The sequence below is a fragment of the Pristiophorus japonicus genome, unplaced genomic scaffold (genome assembly GCF_044704955.1).
Source record: "Pristiophorus japonicus isolate sPriJap1 unplaced genomic scaffold, sPriJap1.hap1 HAP1_SCAFFOLD_442, whole genome shotgun sequence".
Lineage (NCBI taxonomy): Eukaryota > Metazoa > Chordata > Chondrichthyes > Pristiophoridae > Pristiophorus > Pristiophorus japonicus.
This window is the reverse complement of record NW_027254334.1, coordinates 290,303-312,537: the sequence shown is the minus strand read 5'-3', so window position 1 is coordinate 312,537 and position 22,235 is coordinate 290,303. Positions and strand designations below refer to the sequence as shown.

At 45.8% G+C, this 22,235-nt stretch overlaps 1 protein-coding gene across 1 annotated transcript in view; it reads right to left on the bottom strand.

The window, feature by feature from the left end:
* Nucleotides 1–21,965, bottom strand: part of LOC139251759 (beta-1,4 N-acetylgalactosaminyltransferase 2-like) — a 182,029-nt gene extending 160,064 nt beyond the window's left edge. Inside the window, exons 1-5 of the mRNA XM_070873298.1 lie at nt 21,862–21,965; nt 18,346–18,474; nt 4,298–4,404; nt 4,171–4,208; nt 2,094–2,234 (exon numbers count right to left, since the gene is read on the bottom strand). Coding sequence (XP_070729399.1) covers nt 2,094–2,234; nt 4,171–4,208; nt 4,298–4,404; nt 18,346–18,474; nt 21,862–21,965 — 519 coding nt within the window. The remainder of the gene's footprint in view (nt 1–2,093; nt 2,235–4,170; nt 4,209–4,297; nt 4,405–18,345; nt 18,475–21,861) is intronic.
* Between the last annotated feature and the right edge of the window lie 270 nt (nt 21,966–22,235).

Genomic DNA, 22,235 nt, shown 5'->3' with positions numbered 1-22,235 from the left:
ATGCAGCAGATCACCATGAAATGGGACGCCGGCTCCCGCAAGTACTGGAGGGCTCCTCCCGAGTGGTCAAGGCAGCAGAACCATTGCTTCAGCAGCCCAGTGGTCTGCATGATAATGTTCCTGGTGGCAGCATGGCTCTGATTTTAAGAGTGCTGGGTATGAGTGATGGGGCTGCAGAGGGGATTCTTCAGCCAGGTGTAGAGCAGATAGCCCTTGTCTCTGAGCAGCCACCCACTGGTTGATATGGTGACTGTAAGATTTCTGCCACACTAGATTATCACAGGATGAAGGCATCATGATTGCAGCCGGGATAGCTAGCATTGATCATCAGCATGTGCTGAGTGTGGTCGCACAACAACTGCACATTAAGTGAGTGGTGGCCTTTGCAGTTACGGAAGATCTCAGGATTGGCATACGGAGCCCGCAAAGCCACGCGGGTGCAGTCGATAGCGTCCTGCACCATGGGGAAGACCGCTATCCTGGCAAAGCCACATGCACGCTTATCCTGCTTCTCTTCGTTCAGAGAAGACAATATAGTCCCTTCTCCAGGTGTAGAGAGCCTCTGTGACCTCCCGGATGCAGTGATCGATGGCGAACTGGGCGATGTTAGCTATATCTCCTGCTTTAGACTGGAAGGATCAGCTGGTGAAGAAATTGAGGGCCACTGAAAGAGCCGTGATCACCCTACTCTGAGGCTGCAGGTCTGGTTGCAGAAGGTGGCAGATTTCTGTGACCACCTCCTTGGTGAAGCAGAACTTCTAAATACACTGCTCCTCGCTTCAGTGAGATAAGAGAAGTGCTCTCTGAAAACCTTGGGTGGGTAAGGCCTCCTGTTGAGAGCTCTCCTGGCCCTCCTCCTTCTCCTTCTGTGCGCTTCTTCTCCTCTTTGCTGCCTCCGTTCCGTCTTCTGAAGATACTCGAACGCGAGGGGGACTGCAAGTAGAGCCCCCATGACTGCGCACAAGTGGTGTAAGCAGATGCATTTAAAGAAGAATGAAGGCATTCTCCACTTGCACCAACACGCCCTGTCACCTTAGGAACTTGAAACAAGTTTAGAAAGCTGCAAGATTTATAGAAAGTTCTACAAAGCCAGTCAAGTTGGAAAAGCATGCTAGCTGCAAGTTGTTGCTGATGATCACTTTAAATCATGCTCTTGCAGGCTCTTTGCTGCTTGTGAATGCTTGGTCAACTGTTCGTAATTAACACAGGCTGACAATTGGAGCAGCAAACGCGAAAATGGTAGATCGGGCACCAGGCAAGCATTGCACACCCAGGCTGGGATTTTGCCAGCGCTCAGAGGGTGGGTTTGGAGGTGGATCCGCTATCAAAATATAAAGATTGACAGCGGGTTGAGATCTCGGTGTGAACCCGCCTCTGTGTCAGTTTCCCAAATGCCAGGTTTGCCTGCGCTTCACAGACCCGACATCAAGCGGTAGGCGAGCCAATTGACATAGTTAAGAGCTAGTTAGAAGGTAGTTACCCTACTCTGAAACTGCAGGTCTTGGTAGCATTGCCGACCTGCTGAAAATGGCGGCCACTGTGGAACCCGCCAGAAGAGAGGCGGCCGCCATTTATTTCACCAAAATGGGCCATAACGGCCAGCGCTAACACCTCCAATTTTCGAGGCAAATCTGAGGAGCTGAGTGCTGTCCACCCCGTTAATCTGTTTAACATACTGCATGAACAGCTGATCGAAGCTGTATAAAGTCTTCACTTTTCGACTGCCGTAGTTGTTAACAGTGCGAACAGCTGATGGAGAATTCAGGCAGCTTCAGTCAGCTGTTTTCTAAATAGAGATGATGAGTTTGTTCCATTGAAATGAATCATAATCCGACTTTGAATTGATTTAGCATCATGCAATACAGACACCACGCTATAAAATTCTTTTCACAGATTATTCTAGGAATGACTTCGCACTACAAGTTAATAGCTGCAAATCATTTTTTTTGCTTCTCCATTAGTTGAACATAACATCAATAGCTGTATCTTCTATGCAAGTGAAGATTCATTTCGGGAATGTTTCAAACTGGAATATTCAACAGATTGAAGTATCTGAAACAAACGTCTCCACTTTTCTTCAGTTCCATACTTACCACATCCAAGTTTGTGTTTTCCAATACATCTACTAGCTTTTCCAATTTTGTTTCTTTTGTGAATAAAAAATCGTCATCCACCCAAAGCATGTATTTAGTTGTGACCTGAGAAGCTGCCAAGTTTCTTCCAGCAAACCATCCCTGAGAAGAAAAAAATTCCAAGATGTTCAAGATCAGTAAGTGTGGACAATTTGGTTTCTTTGAAATTGGTTTGGTCTCAATAATGTTACACCAATGATCATGCCTATTTAAAGTCACATGAGAGCAATGGCAGAAAGATGACTTTGTTTCCTAGTGTTTTCTTCCTCCCTCGTTCCCTCCCGTTCCTTTGATTCAACTAAAAGGCTTGTACATCTCTCAATCTTTACTTCTAAAGGACGCTGTCCAAAATGTGGACTGGAAGGGAAACCTGACATATGAGTTAACAGAGAACAAAGTAGAAAGACTACAATTCACCTGAAGGAGCTTCGACAGTAAGGAGACAATAAATAATAGAGAAAATACACAATGCACCTTAATGCCACAGGAATATGAACTCTTCTTAAATCAAAACCAGGCAAACATATTTTTCTAAAATTACATTAGCCCGGATTTTGTTTTTGCATAATATTTTCAGACTACATTGGAACTGTCAACATTGAGATTGACAGTACGTGGGTTACAAAGGCTAGAAAGCAGTAATGATACCATATCAATCCAATTTACCTAATTGTGCTTTGAAATCTAAAAAGAACATAGAGCATAAGAAATAGGTGCAGGATTAGGCCATTTGGCCCATCGAGCCTGCTCTGCCATTCAATAAGACCATGGCTGATCTGATCCTGGCCTCAACTCCACTTCCCTGCCCACTCCCCATAACCCTTGACTCCCTTATCGTTCAAAAAGCTGTCTATCTCCACCTTAAATATATTCAATGACCCAGCCTCCACAGCTCTCTGGGGTAGAGAATTTCAAAGATTCACGACTCTCTGAGAGAGGAAATTCCTCCTCATTTCCGTTTTAAATGGGCGACCCCTTATTCTGAAACAATGCCCCCTAGTTCTAGATTCCCCCACGAATGTTGGTTTAAAGCCTGTATAGTACATAAATTGAGTACGGGAATCTTTACTGTACTTTTGCGAATGGCATTGTGTAATGCTCGATATGTGGTCCTTCAATTTTTTCAATAATGTCACTGTCATCTGCAATGATTATTGTCATGTTTGGGTAAAATCTCCGAACGCTATCTATCATGATTCGAAGCTTATGATATCTTAAGAACGTCTTTGTTGTTATGGTAACCAAGGAATTGATGTTACTGTCTGGAATAAGGAAAATAAAAATCTCAGTTAGTTGAAGAAACAAATTTTATTCAAGTGTACTGATCAAATCTCTGATTTGTAACCCAAATTCCAACTGAAGTTACCTGGCCCGAGATCAAATAAGCGTGGCGTTGGGGACTGCCTGATAATGATTGGAAATACAGCTGTATGTTCTTCAAACTGAAAAGACACTTTATAAAAAGAACAATTTGTAAAGTACAACACATTTCCTGTCCAGCAAATTTATGAAATTTCACTGACTGAGGGAACGAGGGAGGAAGAAAACACTAGGAAACAAAGTCATCTTTCTGCCATTGCTGGTGACACTTCGAATATAGTGTACTTTAAATTCTTTAGCACTAAATTCCCACTTCTTACTCTATTTTATATGATGAATTCAAATTATTGAATAATTCAATTTTCTTTCACTGAAAAATGACTGGCTTAACAGGACTAGAATCTCATCTCATCCAAAAGGCAGTGCCTCCGACCAATCAGCACAGCACTGAAACATTAACCTAGATTATCTACTCAGATTCCGGAATGGGGCTGGAACCCACGACCTCCTGACTCCGAGGTAAGAGTGCAACCACAGAGCCAAGCTGACACTCAATATCCCGCTGGCAATCATCATCTGGACTCACATGTACAGAATGGCACCTTCAATAAGGTGCAGGAGGGCTACCAGTAGCTGCGGAACAGTAGCCCGGTCGGAGTCAGCGCCCACAGGAGAGGAAAAACTTGGAGGAAAAGGAGAAATGTAAGATTTTACATACCATATAGTCCTGTCTTTTTGATGCATGCACACCTAAACCTGGAGGAAGAGATTATGTTTTATATGAAATGAAACAATAAAATGAATAATGTTCATTGCGTTACTGAAAATTAAATTGATAATCTAACCTGGGATGATGATCGACTGTAGAGGCAGTACTTCAACTCCTTGGATAGGATAGCTTAGAGGAGAATTGGGTTGGGCTATGATTATATTCTTCAAGGGTGATTCATTTCTGTATAGAAATAGGTCATCATAATAAAAGAACTTTGTACATGCATTCTACTTTTATTTTCATCTACAATAAACTTGAATCAAATAGCTGCTGATCAAACTGAACCCCCAGTTAAAATTGCACTGACTCCAAAATGTTATTGAGCAGCTGAAAAGCTACAGCAAGACCTATTAAGAATAATCCAGAGCCCCGATCACAGTGGAGAAGCATTCCTCCATTAAACCCTTGTGAAAATCCTAGCCCTGTCCCTCAGAGAGGTATGTTTGTCTTATCTTCATTCCCTTCCCTTGGTGAATAGACCTCTGTTGAGATGGCTATTGGGCTGCCAGTTCCCTACAGAGCTCCTTTGCTGTGCAACTCTATCCTTGGCTATCCTTTGCCCGTTCTCCTCCAATCTTCTCTCTGCCATTGTTTATGTTACCCTGGCTCTAATAATGGGTACATTTTAGCCCTAGTTATGAATTGACTGCTAGTTTAAAGTTACCTGGGCCCACTGCCCATACCCTGACCATGCCTGCTCTTTAATTTCTTCAGTGAGAACTGGATTTTTGCTCAAGTGTGCCTTCCAAATTTCTGGACTTCTCTGAATGTCAAGACTACGCTTCTCCACTGGACTACATTGTAAGACTCAGCTGCTGTGTCTATGATCTGCTATTCATTTGCTTATGTTTTACAGTAACTATGTCTCGCTTACAGCCCACCCTCACCACTGTTGTTATCTGCTGAGTTTATGATTGTCCTAAGTCCAGGGGACGCAGATTTGAATGCTTATACTAGACAACTAGTTTAGCCATTCATCGCCAGACCTGGCTGGACCACATAAAGCACAATCGGGACCTGCTCTCCTCTGCCAAATCTGCTCACTATTCCAGAATCATCCTGGAATGCAAAGCTAACCCTTGGTGGCTTCTCTTCTCTTCTCTTCTCTTCTCCACTACAAACTGTTTTCTGAAACAGATCTTCCCTGCACCCTCATCTCCAACAACAAGTGCGAGAACTAAGATTGAGGTCATCTGTTCAGCTACCTCTGCTGCTTCCCTTCCTTGCCTTAGCCCACTGGGTCGAAATTCCTCTAAGGTTCCCCCTTGCCCTAGCCCTGACCTCACATCTATCTGTAGTTTCTCTCCGATCTCCCCTTATGCCCTTTCCAAGCTCATCTTTACCATGAGACCCACCTCCTGCTCCCTCGACCCAATTCCCAGCAAACTGCTGACCATAAAACTTGTGTTCTTGACCCCCATGTTAGCTGATATTGTTAACAGTTATCCCTCTTCGGGTACTATCCCCCTGCCCTTCAAATCTGCCCTCATTACCCCTCTCCTCAAAAAAACCTTTGACCTCTCTGTCCTTGTAAACCAGCACCCTATCTCCAACCTCCCTTTTCTCTCCAAAATCTTTGAACATGCTGTAGCCAACCAAATCCGTACCTATCTTTCCCGCAACTCCATGTTTGAATCCTTCCGATTGGGTTTTCGGGCCGTTGCAGTACTAAAACTGTCCTTACCAATGTCACAAATGACATCCTATGAGACTAGGACAATGCTAAACTGTCTCTTCTCATCCTTCTTGACATGTCAGCAGCGTTTGACACGGTTAAGCACATCAACCTCCTCCAATGCCTCTCCTCGTCCAGCTGGGTGGGACTCCACTCACCTGATTCCATTCTTATCTATCCAGTCCTAGCCAGAGGATCACCCTCAATGGCTTCTCTTCCCACTCCTCTACCATCACCTCTGGAGTTGTTTCACTACGTTAAAGGCGCTATATAACTACAAGTTGTTGTTGAGTTCCCCAAGAATCTATCCTTGTCCCCCTCCTATTTCTCATCTACCTGCTGCCCTTAGGCGACATCATTCTAAAGCACAACATCAGGTTTCACATGTATGCTGACGAAACTGAGCTCTACCACACCACCACCTCTCTTGACCCCTCTACTGTCTTTAATTTTTCACACTGCTTGTCTGATATCCAGTACTGGATGAGCAGAAAATTAGTCCAACTAAGTATTGGGAAGACCAAAGCCACTGGGGGAGAAATTGGCCACCTTTGCACCTCCCGTTAGTGCCTCCGGGAAGTGATAACAGAACGTAATGTTGGGGAAGTCCAGAACTAGGGGTCACAGTCCAAGGATAAGGGGTAAGCCATTTAGGACCGAGATGAGGAGGAACTTCTTCACCCAGAGAATGGTGAACCTGTGGAATTCTCTACCACAGAAAGTTGTTGAGGCCAATTCACTAAATATATTCAAAAAGCAGTTAGATTAAGTCCTTACTACTAGGGGGATCAAGGGGTATGGCGAGAAAGCAGGAATGAGGTACTAAAGTTGCATGTTCAGCCATGAACTCATTGAATGGCAGTGCAGGCTCGAAGGGCCGAATGGCCTACTCCTGCACCTATTTTATGTTTCTATGTTTCTATGATTTCCTTCCGCAACCCCAACACATGCCCAGCACTCATATAATGAGAGCCATGCTGCCACCAGGAACATCATTGAGCAGACCGTCGGAATGCTCAAGCAACGGTTCCGCTACCTTGACCGGTCGGGAGGAGCCCTCCAGTACTCAGCTAATGTGAGTCCCTTTTCGTCGCCTTCTGCTGCATGCTGCACAACTTGGCCCTCATGAGGGCGCAGCCATTGCCACCAGGCATTGCTGCAGCACCTCAAGAGGAGGACGAGGGAAAGGAGAAGGACAAAGATGAGGAAGAGAAAGAGCAGGAGCAAGAACAGCAAGGGCGAAGGAGACAGACACTCAGTCGGGCTTGTGCAAGGGCGCTCCGTGACCGCGTCATCAAACTTTAGTTCCAATGAATTCGAGGCCACTTCCCGGTTGCTTAACATACCTCCATCATTCCATCAATTTCTCATTCCATATCACACCCCAAAGCTGAAATGAGACACAGCAGCAAATCTGCTAATCTGCAACATTCCAATAATAAATGTATCCAAAATCAGTAACCACATATATACAACAACAATATTAACCCTTGCGCAAACCCTTACTTTTCCTCTTAATGTTGCCTTTTACTAATCTACTGCTCCTCTGTATGGTCTCTCCAGTGGCTGCAACAGGGCTGGAGGAAGGCTGCTGAGTGTCGATGCAAGAGAATACAGATGACCAGTGACCCACTGCCACTCCCCCAGGGAAGCACCTCAGCTTCCCTACGAATCTGCTGGAGTGTGGATTGGTGACGTGCTGCAACTCGTGAGATCCCCGGTGGACTGTGGTGGACCCAGCAACGATGGCAGCCATCAGAGCTTGCGTGGCATCCAGTAGAGACTGTATGAGAGCAGTCTGAGATTCGATGCCACCAACTATTGAGTGCATGACAGCACTAAGACATTGTGTGGCATCCAGCTGCGACTGCAATGGGAGCTACCACATCGCCCATGACACGCATCATGAGGTCTGGATCCGCACGGTCTCTCTGGGAGTCCACCATCCTCTGCAGGAAATTTTGGACTCAATGGTGTGCGCAGAACTCTGTGCAATGTTGTATGTGGACTCCTCCATGCTCCTTTCCATTGCTGAGAGGCTCTCGGAGTGCATGACCATCACCCATCTTGTGAACTCTCCTTATCGAGGTCCTCATCTGAGTCCTGCAGCAGAACTCACACGTGAACTTACCCTCCATGGAGCTGTCTCCTGAGCTACCCTTTCCCAATGGCCTTGCTGCAACCCGTTCATCCCCAGTGTATCACCCAGTGTAGACCCCTATACTAAACTTGCCTCTAAAGATCACGTAGTGCCAGTATCTGAGGCGATGCCTGTGCGCGAGAGATGCAGTGACGTAGAGTTTTGCTCCTCTTCTTCTTCCTCACTCTCAGTGGGAGGCTCAGGGACAGGCTGGTCATCTGCTGGCTGATTATTTGAAAGCATAAAGGCACAAGACTCGTGTTAAGGAGAGGGCACGGGGACAGAATGGAGCAAGGAATGCAGACATCAGGAGCTGGAAAATGAGAAAGGCTTGTGGTGTGAGGGGTAAGTGGGATGAGAAAAGGAGAGGGGTTGAGGATACCGTTGTTGCCCCCAATGGGGTTGATGTTGCCGACGGCCACGCCGCCCACCACCTGTGGCCCAATGAGTTGCACCACTCGCTCCTCAAGGTCTGTAAGCTGCTGGAGCTGTGCATCACCCACCCCCGCCCCCCTCTTTTCTGCTGTTCCCTCCTAATGTGGGCCATCTTGGCCTGCAAGAGAAATGAATGCGTTTGAGTCAGAGTCCAGCTAGGTGTTTGGGAGATATGCATGCCACAGTTGAAGAGTTGTAATTGTAGGCAAGACGCGAGATGTGGATGTGAGTTTGAGTAGGTGCAGATGCTTGGTGGGTGAGTGGTAGGGGTGTGGTGCAGTGAGTACAGACAGAGGTTCAGATGCTGGTATGAAGGACCTCTTGAAGCAGGTACTCAGCTTGACCACCCGACTGAGGTTGTTGAATTTTTTCCGGCAATGTGTCAGGCTGCATTGCACCACACTATTGACCGAGACCTCCTGAGCCGCTTTGCTGCACATTGCCCTGAAGACCTGGGAAAATGGCCTCCTTCCAGTGGCTGGGAACAGCACTGCCCTCCTTCGCTTCACTCCCACCACCAATGCCTCCAATACCACGTCCGTGAAATGATGAGCTGTCTCCCTGGGAGTAGGAACAGCCATTATGATCAGGGGATTGAGTTGGTTGCAGGTCGACTTCACAGCCAGCTATGCTGATAATGAGGATCTGCACAATGATGGAACCTCCCCTTTAAGAGCTGGATGGAGCCAGTGTGAAGGATCATTGCCGATTGCATTGCACCTGAAATAGATTATCGTTCTGCTAGTAGCACTCCTGTAGCGCCCTACAGAGGGCATTAGCACTTGATTTAGTGCTCCAATTCTTTCCTGGAGCGCTAACAGCCAATTTACAGGAAGCTGAGAATCAATAGTACTTGGTGCTAATTTTTCAAGATTTCAAAAGTTAATCGCCGAATTTCTAGCAATTGTTTTTGATCCTGGCCACAACCTGTTCCCTAGCAGCTGACTCCTTACCTCTCCCTGGCAACTGTCTGAGGCTTAAATGGATCATTCACAACTTTCATGTCATATTTGATCTTGAGATGAGCTTCTGAACACATATCCGCTCTGTTATGTCTGTAATGTACTTATGAATGACTCCGCAAGGCAGTGTGTTGTACTCAAACTGTAGTGACCTTGATCCTTTATTTGTAACTCCAGAGTGAAGCACAAGCATGGTGGGCAGCCTTTTATACTGGGCCCTGCACACCTATGCAGGTGACCCTCAGGTCTTCCACCGCAGTGCCCTTTGGTGGACAGTCTCTGCCACAGGGACAGGAAACCCCGGTCTCCACCAGTTGCACCCTCTAGTGATGCCAGCATAGTTTATACACAGTGTAAACCTTATTGATAGCACATCAGGTAACAAGTCTCCATCTTATGCAACTATACAGTGACTACACAGAGAGTATAATTTTAGTCTGCATATATAACATCACTCTCCCCCAAGTCCTTTGTGCCGATTACCTTTGCACTATGTGCTCTGGCTTAGCTCTCCCCAGACTTAAGTGCCAATAGCCCTTGCACCTTGGCTGTGCTTTGGCTTGGCTCTCTCCCTGTTAACCCCCAAGTCCTTTTTGCCACAACATTGGGTAGTAGTTAACTGTTTGGATGGTTTGATGATGCAGTGGAGGTTCCAGTAGGTTCTGGATGTGATCTGTGTGTGTGTCTATGGCTACATACATCCATTTCCCACCCCCCCGCCCCCGCCAGCGAGATCGTGCAGCAGGCACATTACATTAACATACAGGATCAGACACAGTGCAAATATAAAGAAAGGAAGTTACAGTTTGTATCGTGACACCTTGGTTCAGTGACTTACATTCGTTACGTTTTGCGGTCGTGCGCCAGGATTGGGTAGATTGCATTCATGGTTCAGTCATGGTAAGTACTGAGGTAGCAGTACAGGTATGTGAGGACGCAGGTTCCAGAGCAAGCAGATGGGGTCCTAGTCGTCTGATAGCGGCGCTGCGCCCCCTGCTAGTGGTGTGGGCTTGGTTCGCTCACCGAGCCAGGACTCAGGGCCTTTGCCGTTGCCTAGTGGTGGGTAGAGCCACAGATGTGTGTGGCTTACCTGTCCTCCTTTGAGGGCTGCAGAATCTTCTGCCTGCTCTTTAACGGTGTTGTGAACCTGGCTGTTTCAGGTCCTGTTTGGGGAACTCGTTGGTTCTGACCTTTCGCTCCCGGACATGACCGAGGTAGTGACTGGGTCTGGGGCTGCACCGTCTCCACCCAGGTGGTGAGCAATGGCGGCCGACTACGTGTATTGGCGCTGTTTTCGTGGCGAATAGTGCCATCGGGTGCCTGCAGCGTGGGATAGACCTGGGGCAGGGTATCAGGATCAGTGCCTTCACCCTCCTGAGGTTGCTGGCCTATAACTTGTGGGGACACCTAGGGCAGGGCATCAGGATCGGCGCCTTTACCCTCCCGAATTCGCTACTTTTGGGGACCCTCTAGTACCAACATCTCGCAAGAACATTTTGTTCACAATCTTAATCAGTTCTTTACATTGATTGCCATGCATACAATGTCTCTAAGTTCAGTTGGTTGCAGGTCTCCTTTAAGAGAACCCTGCTGGCTTTACCCCAATCAAATCCTTTGTTAGACTTTGTTAAACTCTCTCTCCTGCGACAGTTGGAACTGGTGCTCTCCACTCTCTCTCCTGTGACAGTGGGAACTGGTGCTCTCCACTCTCTCTCCTGCGACAGTTGGAACTGGTGCTCTCCACTCTCCCGTCCTGCGACAGTTGGAACTGGTGCTCTCCACTCTCTCTCCTGTGACAGTGGGAACTGGTGCTCTCCACTCTCCCGTCCTGCGACAGTTGGAACTGGTGCTCTCCACTCTCTCTCCTGTGACAGTGGGAACTGGTGCTCTGCACTCTCCCGTCCTGTGACATTTGGAACTGGTGCTCTCCACTCTCCCGTCCTGCGACAGTTGGAACTGGTGCTCTCCACTCTCCCGTCCTGTGACAGTTGGAACTGGTGCTCTCCACTCTCCCGTTTGTGTAGGAGGGAGGACTTTAGTTTCCTGAACAATTGGGACCGCTTCTGGGGTAGGTGGGACCTGTACAAGTCGCTCAGGTTACACCCCAACAGAGACGGGGCCAATGTTCTCGCGGGTGGTTTTGATAGTACGGTTGGGAGGGCTTTAAACTAGCTTGGCAGGGGGATGGGAACCCAGGAGAGGGCTCTGAGCTAGTTAGGGTGGGTGAGAGCTCAGATGAACAGAACCCCAAGAAAGAATGCAAAAGGCAGGAGGCAACAGAGCAGAGTAGCACTAGGGCAAGTGTAAACCACAAGGTAATAGGAAGGGACAATATGTATGAATATAAAGGGGCTGCAGGAGGGGTCAAAACTAAAAATCATGGTTTAAAAACTAGTATTAAAACACTTTACCTAAACGCACGCAGCATTCAAAACAAAGTAAATGAGTTGACGGCACAAATCATTACAAATGGGTATGATTTGGTGGCCATTACTGAAACTGGTAATTCAATGAGTTCATGGCTGAACATGCAACTTCAATACCCCATTCCTGCTTTCTTGCCATACCCCTTGATCCCCCTAGTAGTAAGGACTACATCTAACTCCTTTTTGAATATATTTATGAATTGGCCTCAACAACTTTCTGTGGTAGAGAATTTCACAGGTTCACCACTCTCTGGGTGAAGAAGTTTCTCCTCACCTTGGTCCTAAATGGCTTACCCCTTATCCTTAGACTGTGACCCCTGGTTCTGGACTTTCCCAACATTGGGAACATTCTTCCTGCATCCAACCTGTCTAAACCCGTCAGAATTTTAAACGTTTCTATGAGATCCCCTCTCATTCTTCTGAACTCCAGTGAATACAAGCCCAGTTCATCCAGTCTTTCTTGATATGTCAGTCCCGCCAGCCCGGGAATTAGTCTGGTGAACCTTCGCTGCACTCCCTCAATAGCAAGAATGTCCTTCCTCAAGTTAGGAGACCAAAACTGTACACAATACTCTAGGTGTGGCCTCACCAAGGCCCTGTACAATTGTACTCAAATCCCCTCACTGTGAAGGCCAACATGCCATTTGATTTCTTAACCGCCTGCTGTACCTGCATGCCAACCTTCAATGACTGATGTACCATGACACCCAGGTCTCATTGCACTCGATACACTTCTTCGTGGGGATGAGCTGCCTCTCTGGCCAAATCATCATACTCATCTTCAAAGGCATCTACCGACTCCTCTGCTAGACGGTGAGTCATATTTCTTTTACACATACGCTGGAGGTGGCCCTTCATGTTACAAGCTTTGCATACGTACTCAGCAAACTGACACTGGTGAGCCCTATGGTTTCCTTCGCAACGCCAGCATGGTGTTACTCGATTAGCACCCCTCAGCGGACTCTGAGTTCTGGAATCCTGAGGTTTGTGCTCTCTGCCCTGGGCAGAACCACGTTCTACAGTCTTGCCTGTGAAAGGCACCATTCTGTGTACAGTACTTGCCGGATTTGAGTCCACAGGATGAATAATTTGCTTGGTGCTGCAGGTCGAGGTCATGAATGCCTGACTGATGCTGATGCTGATGGCCTTCTGCAGGTTGACTGTGGTGTCGGCAGATAATAGTTTGTAAAGGAGACCCTCATGACCCATTCCCAGAATGCAAATGTCTCACAATGCTTCGTTGAGGTGCGTGCCGAAATCACACAGTGCCGCAAATCTCTTTAAGGCCGGCAGCATATTTTGAAATCTCCTGGCCCTCAGGTCTGCGATGAGTGTAGAATCTGTGCCTGGCCGTGAGGATGCTCTGTTTTGGTTTTAGTTGGTCACGAATTAGTTCAGTCAGCTCATCGTATGTCTTATCCTTGGCCTTCGTGGGTGCCAGCAAATCCCTGACGAGGCGGTAGACCTCGGGCCCACAACTGGTCAGCAGTATAGCCTTGCGCTTCTCCGCCAATGTGTCCATCTCCCCTGCCAGGTCTTTGCCACGAAATATTGCTCAAGCTTTTCCGTGAAGGCATCCCAATCATCGCCCTCTGTGAAGTCCAAAGATAGCCATAATCGTGTGAAAGTCCGTATTCTCGTTGCCAGTTGTTACGTCTGTAATGTACTTATGAATGACTCCACGAGGCAATGTGTTGTACTCAAACTGTAGTGACCTTGATCCTTTATTTGTAACTCCAAAGTGAGGCACAAGCTTGGTGTGCAGCCTTTTATACTGGGCCCTGCACACCTATGCAGGTGACCCTCAGGTCTCCCACTGCAGTGCCCTCTGGTGGACAGCCTCTGCCACAGGGGCAGGAAATCCCGGTCTCCACAATTGTAACCTGTAATGGTGCCAGCATAGTTTATACACAGTGTAATCCTTATTGATAATACATCAGGTAACAAGTCTCCATCTTGTGCAACTATACAGTGACTACACAGAGAGTGTAACTATAGTCTGCATATATAACACGCTCGATCACCAAGATAGCCTACTTCCAACTCATCCATGCCATTGTTACCTATAAACCTCTCATGGCCACCCTCCATAAACTTGAGCACATCCAAAATTCTGCTGCCCGTATCCGAAGTTGCACGAAGTTCCATTCACCCATCACCCCTTTGCTCGCTGACCTACGTTAGCTCCCAGTGCGGTAACGCCTTAAATTAAAAATTCTCATCCTTGTTATCAAATCTCTCCATGGCCTCGCCCATCCCTAGTTCTGAAACCCCCAGTCCTACAACTCTCCAAGATCCATGTGCTCCTCCAATTCTGGTCTTTTGCGCATCACCGATTTTAATCGCTGCACCACTGGCGTCCGTGCCTACAGCTGCCTCGGCACTAGCTCTGGAACTCCCTGTCTAAACTTCTCCACCTATCTACTTCTCCCTGCTCCCTCGAAATTACCACTTTGATGAAGCTTTTGTTCATCTCTCCTAATATCTCAGTGTGTGGCTCGATGTCAAATTTTGTTTGGACAACGCTTCTGTGAAGTGCTTTGGGACCTTTTGCTACGTTAAAACCTCTACAGAAATGCAAGCTGTTGTTGTAATGGAGGGTTTTATGGACTCCCACAATCCACCAGAAGCAAGTTTTCTGCTGAGTCAACCCGGAATTCAGAGCGGCAATCACTCACTGGAGCCCCACTTGCCAGGACTGTCTGGTGCAGGGTTTAAATGCTGCACCTTCTGACTCAGAAATAGGAATCCAACCAGGCTCACTCCCCACACAGAGTTAAATGTGGTGAACTTTTCTCATTTCCTAAAACCTCTGAAATAAATAGTTTAATTCCACTCCAAAATGTGGGCGATGCCCCTGATTACAATACAAAATGCGAGAGGATTTCATAGTGATAGATAGGGCTAGAAGTTTGGCCTTAGTGCCACTCCGTAGTGCCATTACATGGCTCTAAAATGGCGGCTGCTGCTCTTTCGCCAGCTGCTGGTGGTACTTGCAGCAGTCACTGTTTTCGTGCTTACCTTTGCGCTGCTGGTAACTAGCAGCGCCATGCTGGAGTAAATGACAGCGATGTGATGTTAACTTCAATCCTCATGCTGAATTCAGTGCTGGGTCCTAAGTATGTTAGCTTAATCTGATATGGAAACAGGCTGACAGTGGCGATGTTTGCACCTCTTAAAGGGACAGACACATTGTTCAGGTAAATTTGGATTTTTATTACATTTTATTGAACTGGTGGCTTCCTGCAATAGATGTTAAATGTGTTCTTTTTAGTGTGTAGGGCGTGCTGCTAGATGCTTGCAAGGGCTTGGATGGTAAATGAAGGGCTTTGAGAAGACAGAACATGCTGCAAATACTCAGCAGGACAGGCAACATCCGTGGAGCATTCACGTCTCAGATTGCGATGCTGCCTGGCCAGCTGAGTATTTTCAAGATTTTATACTGTCATTTCACATTTACAGCTTCTGCTTGCAGAGGGAAGAGGAAGATACAGACGAGGAAGCTGAAGAGGAGGAAGCAGAAGAGGAGGAATCAGATGAAAGGATGCATTGCAGACAACCCCTCTGTGGCCGGGATATGTGGGATGGAATTATCTGCCTGTGGTAGCAATAACCACAACCCTTGAAGTGCATGTCCACAGATCCCTGAAGGTAGCAGGACAGGTAGATAAGGTGGTTAAGAAGGCATATGGAATAGTTGCCTTTATTAGCCGAGGCATAGAATACAAGAGCAGGGAGGTTATTCTTGAACTGTATAAAACACTAGTTAGGCCACAGCTAGGGAACTGTGTGCAGTTCTGGTCACCACATTACAAGAAAGATGTGATTGCATTTGAGAGGGTACAGAGGAGATTTATGAGGACGTTGCCTGAACTGGAGAATTTTAGCTATGAGGACAGATTGGATAGGCTGGGGTTGTTTTCTTTGGAACAGGGGAGGCTGAAGGGAGACCTGATTGAGGAGTATAAAATTATGATGGGCCTAGATAGGCTGGATAGGAAGGACCTATTTCCCTTAGCAGAGAAGTCAACAACTGGGGTGCATAGATTTAAAGTAATTGGTAGGAGGGTTAGGGGAGATTTGAAGGCAGTTTTTTTCACCCAGAGGGTGGTGGGGGTCTGGAACTCACTGCCTGAAAGGGTGGTAGAAGCAGAAACCCTCACCACATTTAAAAGGTACCTGGATATGTACTTGAAGTGCCATAATCTACAGGGCTACGGAGCAAGAGCTGGAAAGTGGGATTCAGCTGCATTGGTCTTTGTCGGCCGGCACGGACACAATGGGCTGAAATAGCCTCCTTCAGTGCTGTAAATTTCTATGATTGAATGAACGCCAATTCCCCTTTCAACATTAGTCCTTGCACCTTTCCATCTGTTACTGACCATCATGAAATCCCCTTGGTCATGATACTGAAATAAAAGCCACCACAAAGCAAACTTTCCAATCCACCTATGTACGCCTATCAATCCAATGTGACATACAGAAATCAATACTTCACCCATTTGCATTCCCTTAGTGAGTGTCTTGTGTGTGCCTTTGCCGAGTGATGTCATGCAGTGCTATCCCAGTGGCTGCAGCCTGGTTGGTGGATGGCTGCTGACTTTCAGTTGAAGGCACTGCAAATGTCCTTTCCAGTTGACCTTGAGGAGCTGGTGCTGGGAGTGTCAAAATCAATCTTCTTCTTCTTGTTCTTCACTCTCCTCTCCCTCTTCTTGTCACCCACTGGCTGTGCAGGCTGCATTTCTTGGGCGTGTGAAATGAGAAAGGTACAAGGGTGGAGTTGTAATGGGAAGGCAGGAAAGCTTGAGGTACATGCCAAAAAGAGGATAATGTATGAGGATACCAGCATCTTTTATCCTTTCAGCTCTGCCACTGGCCAAGGGCTCAGCCATGCCCCTGCCAAAAATAGCCTGCTCTCTTTCCTCCAAGAGAGTGAGGTGAGGCTAGGAATGGGAGATGTGCCTCGGGATTGGTAAGTGAGTAATTGGGCTGGGGGCCGTGCATTGGGCAGTGTGTGAGGCTAGTGGTGCAGTTGGTAGGAGACGGCTTTTGAAGATGCATTCACTGACCTTGACCACTGGTCTGAGATCATGAAGCTTCTTTGGAGTCATGTGATGAGGCAACACCGCTGACAGTGACGGCCTTGGTGATGTGGTCCCACATCGGTCTTTTTGGTGGGCCTCCTTGCTCCTGTGGGTAAAAGGTCTCTCTTGAGCCACTGCACAAAGCTGGAGTTCTGCGAGTGAGACCCTGGGTGCCCCTTCCCTGGCTTGTGGAGCCATTTTTGTTAGTGCTCAGGTACTTTTCCCATTTTTTAAGGTTAGGAAAGGAATTCAGCTTTAAGAGCTGAACATTCACATTTGGGATTGCTTTTTCATGTTAAATATTTTTAAAAAGGCAGAATGGGTTGCAAATTGCAGTGTTTCACTTCATTTTAATTTGTATTGCTTCAGTGAGCATGGCCCCTGTAATTCTCAGACCTCTTCATAATGCAAAATTCCTTGTGAACTCCACAGCCTTGCTTCCAGAGACTGTGCGAAACTCGAATGGCGCACCTGAACACAAACTTCGCTTCGGATGCCTCCAGCAACGCGATCAGGACGGCATTGCATGGAAAGTAAGCGCTGTGCCAACAATCTCCATCACCCAGATCAATTTTGCTCCATTAGCGTTGTGGCCATTTTCAGCGGGTGTTAACTCTAGTTGCCGTTGATACCAGCATTTTTGCTGGCTGAAACGAATTTCTCCCCCAGAGAGTTTACAGTACAGAAACACGCCATTCAGCTGTACTGATCTATGCTGGCATTTTTTGCTCCACAGGAACCTCCTCCCACACCTCTTAATCTAACCCTATCAACATATCCTTCTATTCCTTCCTCCCTCATGTGCTTATCTAGCTTCCCCTTAAATGCATCTATGATTTTCGCTTAAACTACTCCTTGTGGTAGTGAGTTCCACATCTTACCAATCTTTGGGTAAAGAAGATTCTCCTAAATTTCCTATTGGATTTATTAGTGACTATTTTATATTTTATCTAATTTGGACTCACCCACAAGTGGAAACATTTTCTCTACATCTACCCTAACAAACTCTTTCATTATCTTGAAGACCTCTATCACATCACCCCCCCAAACATTAAATGGGTATGGGTTATATTCTGGCCTCTGATCAATGGGACCTGGATTCAAATCCAGTTCACACTGAAATTCTCCTGTGTCTGTATTGGTCCAGTGTGAAATTAGTTTAGGCAGTGCCAATCCAGGGCATGTGCTTACAGCATAAGACTGTTGTTAAATTAGCATTAACAACAGGTCAAGGAATGGGGGCCTTCTGTGTTTGGGGCTGAGGAAGAACCGAGGGAGCTTTAATCTGCATCCTAATCTAGGATTACTTTGGGTAGATTTTCGACTATTGGGAGACCGACTGTGCGCTTTGTGACAGTTACTAATTGCTCAAAAGAACAGAATTTTCAAAATTAGATACCTCTTTCTGTATTGTTCATACTGTAGTTTTCTCCTTTCTTTGATTGATAAAATATCTTTCTGATCATAAGATTGTTCGAAAGGCCGTAGTCTCCCAATGTTACAGCTGCAATTATTTTTGATATATGACCTGTAGAGGATTTGAAGTTGACATTAACAAAAGTGACAAATAAAAGAAAAGGAGTTTCATATATCTGCTCATTATAATCACATTCAATATACGTATCGCTACATTGATTCATAAGACAAATCTACTTAACCGTTGATACTGCCCTTGCCAACACGGTTTGGAAATGTTTTAACCATTCAATAATAATTGTCGAGAACCCCAAGTGAACAGTTAAGAGGTTTGGGTTGCTTCACAGTGATGAAACTTTCTCAACTATTCCAGGAATGTGTGAGTATTTAGTCACAGGTTGAGTACCTAATTACTTAGCAGAACACTTACAAATGGAAAGATTTTACTGTTTACCTTTAGCTGAAGCATTGATAGCTCCATTAAGAGGGCTTATCTTGTCAGCCTTATCCAAGTGGTGTTTGTTGCCTCAAATTAAATAGATTTCAGCATCATTCTATGACCTTGTGGCTCTAGCAGTGAATGAGCCAGCATGTTCCATAAAGTATTCATCATTTATGTACATCTTTATCCTTTAGGCTTTCAATCCTGTTCTAAAACAGCTCCTTATCAATTGTTTGTCTTGACTGCTGATTGATGCCGTCTCCTGGCCCAATCCATTCACCATTAGGTTCCTGCTCTTCAGAACTCTCTTCCTAACTATCTTTCCTTGCTATCTCTCATCCTGCCTTCAACATTTTCACTAATGGTACGCATAATGTCGCTTCCCAAAGTTTAGCCATTCTGCGCTATGGCATCATGAACCAGTTTAGGCATGATGTTCATTTGGAGCAGATGTACAGTCCTCCCGGAGAAGGGCTCAGCATCAGCAGGGTAAGGCAGGGCTAGTACTGAGAACAGCTTTGCTCTGCAGTTGAACTGTGTCCATGGATTGGCTGCTACTAGGCTCGCACTGCCATTGGCCCTGGTACCTTGGAGGATGCTCCACTCATTCATGTACTAGCCAGGCAAAGTGCATGGGATTTCCAAGAGCCGACCTCTGATCAGAGTGGGGGTATCTCCACCAATTTTAAAAGCGCTGTTCAGCAATAGACAGTGCTGACAATTGTCTGATTTAAATAAAGGGAACTGGCAACAGGGGGACACAAAACAAAATTCCTTAGATATTTCAAGGATAGAATTCAGAATATATTTAAAAATTTCTAAAATGGGATTAATTTTACATAATACATATTATACAACAAGGCTTACCAGCTTCCTCCATACGGAGACAGAGAGGTTAGTTTTTCCCATGGTGTGATTTTTAAGTGCAAGTTAGTACTGGGGTTCTGATGTTTCATGATGGGAGTTGAATTCCATGATCTAATAAATGTTCCGGCAATTGCCATCATGAACAATAATGCCGGTATAAATATATAACAAAATTTGATTTTCATGCTGAAAAAGATACAAGAAAAATTAAGAATTAAATATTTCAGCTCGACAATATATGCAACATCATTTCAGAGCCTTTAGAAAAAATTGTACTTTATTGTTATGAAACTCATTAATCAGGATTTTGCTTTTCATAGTCTTTTTATTTATCAAAATTAATGGGGATTTTAGCAAATATGATATACATGATGATATACATATTACAGGTTTTGGAGGACTATTATAATTCATGCTCCTTACTATATGGTCAGTCCCATTACCTGTCTAACTAGGTGAGATTTTGGTATTTGGTCAAATATGCTGTTGTATTGTTGTACATGCCTGCTTAAGATGGAGACGACTGAATGTTTGAACTAAAGACAACTTTTTTTTACTACAGGCACAGGCACCAAGCAGTTTTACTTATCTTATGCTTTGTGTGAGCTAATTAAAGAACTCAGGATATGATCTACTTGTTTGGGCATGAGCATTGCTATTTGGGCATTGATAGTCTAAACTAATTGGGTTGTGAAACAGTTACAGGTTGAACCTCTCAAATCCGGCACTCTTTCATCCAGCAACATCCCTGGTCCGCCTTCATTCCCGGTGGGGGGGGAGGCGTGGGGGGCGTGGTGGCGCTTGCGCAGAACACAGCCTGGACGTTGACAGCAGTGTTGTCAGCAGGACCCAGTAAGGTACTGGTAAATTTAGATTTTTTAATTTAGTTACTTATCGTGAGAATACAAGGCTGTGAGGTGAGCGTAATAATACAGGAACAAGGAAGGGGATTTCAGTATGTCAATAAATTGACTACCTGATACTGTGAAATGTGCACAGTAATAGTATTCAGAAGACTGTCGGATGAATGCATTATGCTATCATCTGCTAGTCTCATGAGTGATTTTGGACTAAATGCTGCGCAGCACATGTGGAAATCCAGCTTCAGAGTCGGGACGCCATCTTGTCAGACAACGTTCAACAAAGCAGCGCGGAGAAGGAGCGTGGTGGGACTTTTGGGGCTGGAGCATGGCGGAGGTGGTCAGGGGCATGAGCGCTGTCATCAGGACCCGGTAAGTCGAGGGTCAGCGTGACCTCCCGTGGTCCGGAAAATTCTCTGGTCCGGCAAAGGCCAGGTTCCAAGGTTGCCAGAGTAGAGATGTTCAACCTGCATTCTTTGTGGGAACATTGACCTGGATTTTGCATTCGGAATAAGGGTAAGGTTATTAGCATTTACCATTATTAAGGAGCAAATCGGAAAGCAACTTCCGGCATCTGCTCATGTGCAGTTAAATGTAGAAATCAGGAAGTTGCTGTCCGCGTTGCCCTGCTCCTGCACAAGCTTCGCTACACTGATACCTCGCCGAGAGACTTGGCATTAAACCACATGAAGGGCTTGAATTCATGGTACTTACTAATTATATTCTTACTGAACACGCCAGAAATAGTTATGGCTTGTTCATGGAAGTGTAAGTGAATATTTACCAGTGTGTAAAGTCTTAATTACTACCAAACAAACTCTCTTACCACTGAAAATGTACTTTTACAAGTGTGGAGTCTCTTCCATCAGATTTTAATTATTGTTGGAGAATTAGAAAAATAAAAAATTACTATAATTTATTTTAAACTTTTTCTTCTGTCTCTTTTATCTCTCTCTCATAATCACGTCCTTTTACCCTCTATTTATTTTGCTTTCTATGCATGTTTTTACATTTAATTAAATATTCTAACTTACATTTCCTGGTTTCAACTCTGCATGCCTCAGTAAGGCTTCTTCAGTCTGATTGGTTGAAGAAACACGCTGTTGCTTTCACTGCTCACACAGATCCCAGATCCCCTGCAGAGGTCGTTGTACTGAACCAATTTTAAACTAGATTAGGAATCCTTGATTCTTACCTTTTCAAAATCTTAGGCACTCGGGAGTCCGATGAGAAGAGAGGGAGAGGGAGAGGGAGAGGGACAGCACGAAGCTCTCCACACCCATCTTCCTAACTAGCAGCTCAGGGGTGATGGTGATTGGCCTCAAATTACCCAAACTGCTCCCCTCCTTCCCCCTGGGCTAAGCCGTCATAAAGAATTTTTAAAACCACACACGTTGCAATCGGAAGCTGGAGCTGTCTGTCACCAGGGGCCATGGTGCGGCTACTTTTATCTCAACTTTCACCTGCAGTCCCTAATTCACCGCTCCTTCCAGGCGGGTTTCAGATGGATTTAGTGTCCACCACAAGAAGCGGGCAAATCACCTTTGCACTAATACACAAGCTATCTGCAGTGGTGACTATATATCCAATTCCCTTTTGAAAGTTGTTATTGAATTCAGGCAGTGCTTTCCAGATCATAACTAATCACTGCATACAAAAAATTCTCCTCATCTCCTCTATGGTTCTTTTGCCAATTACCCCAAG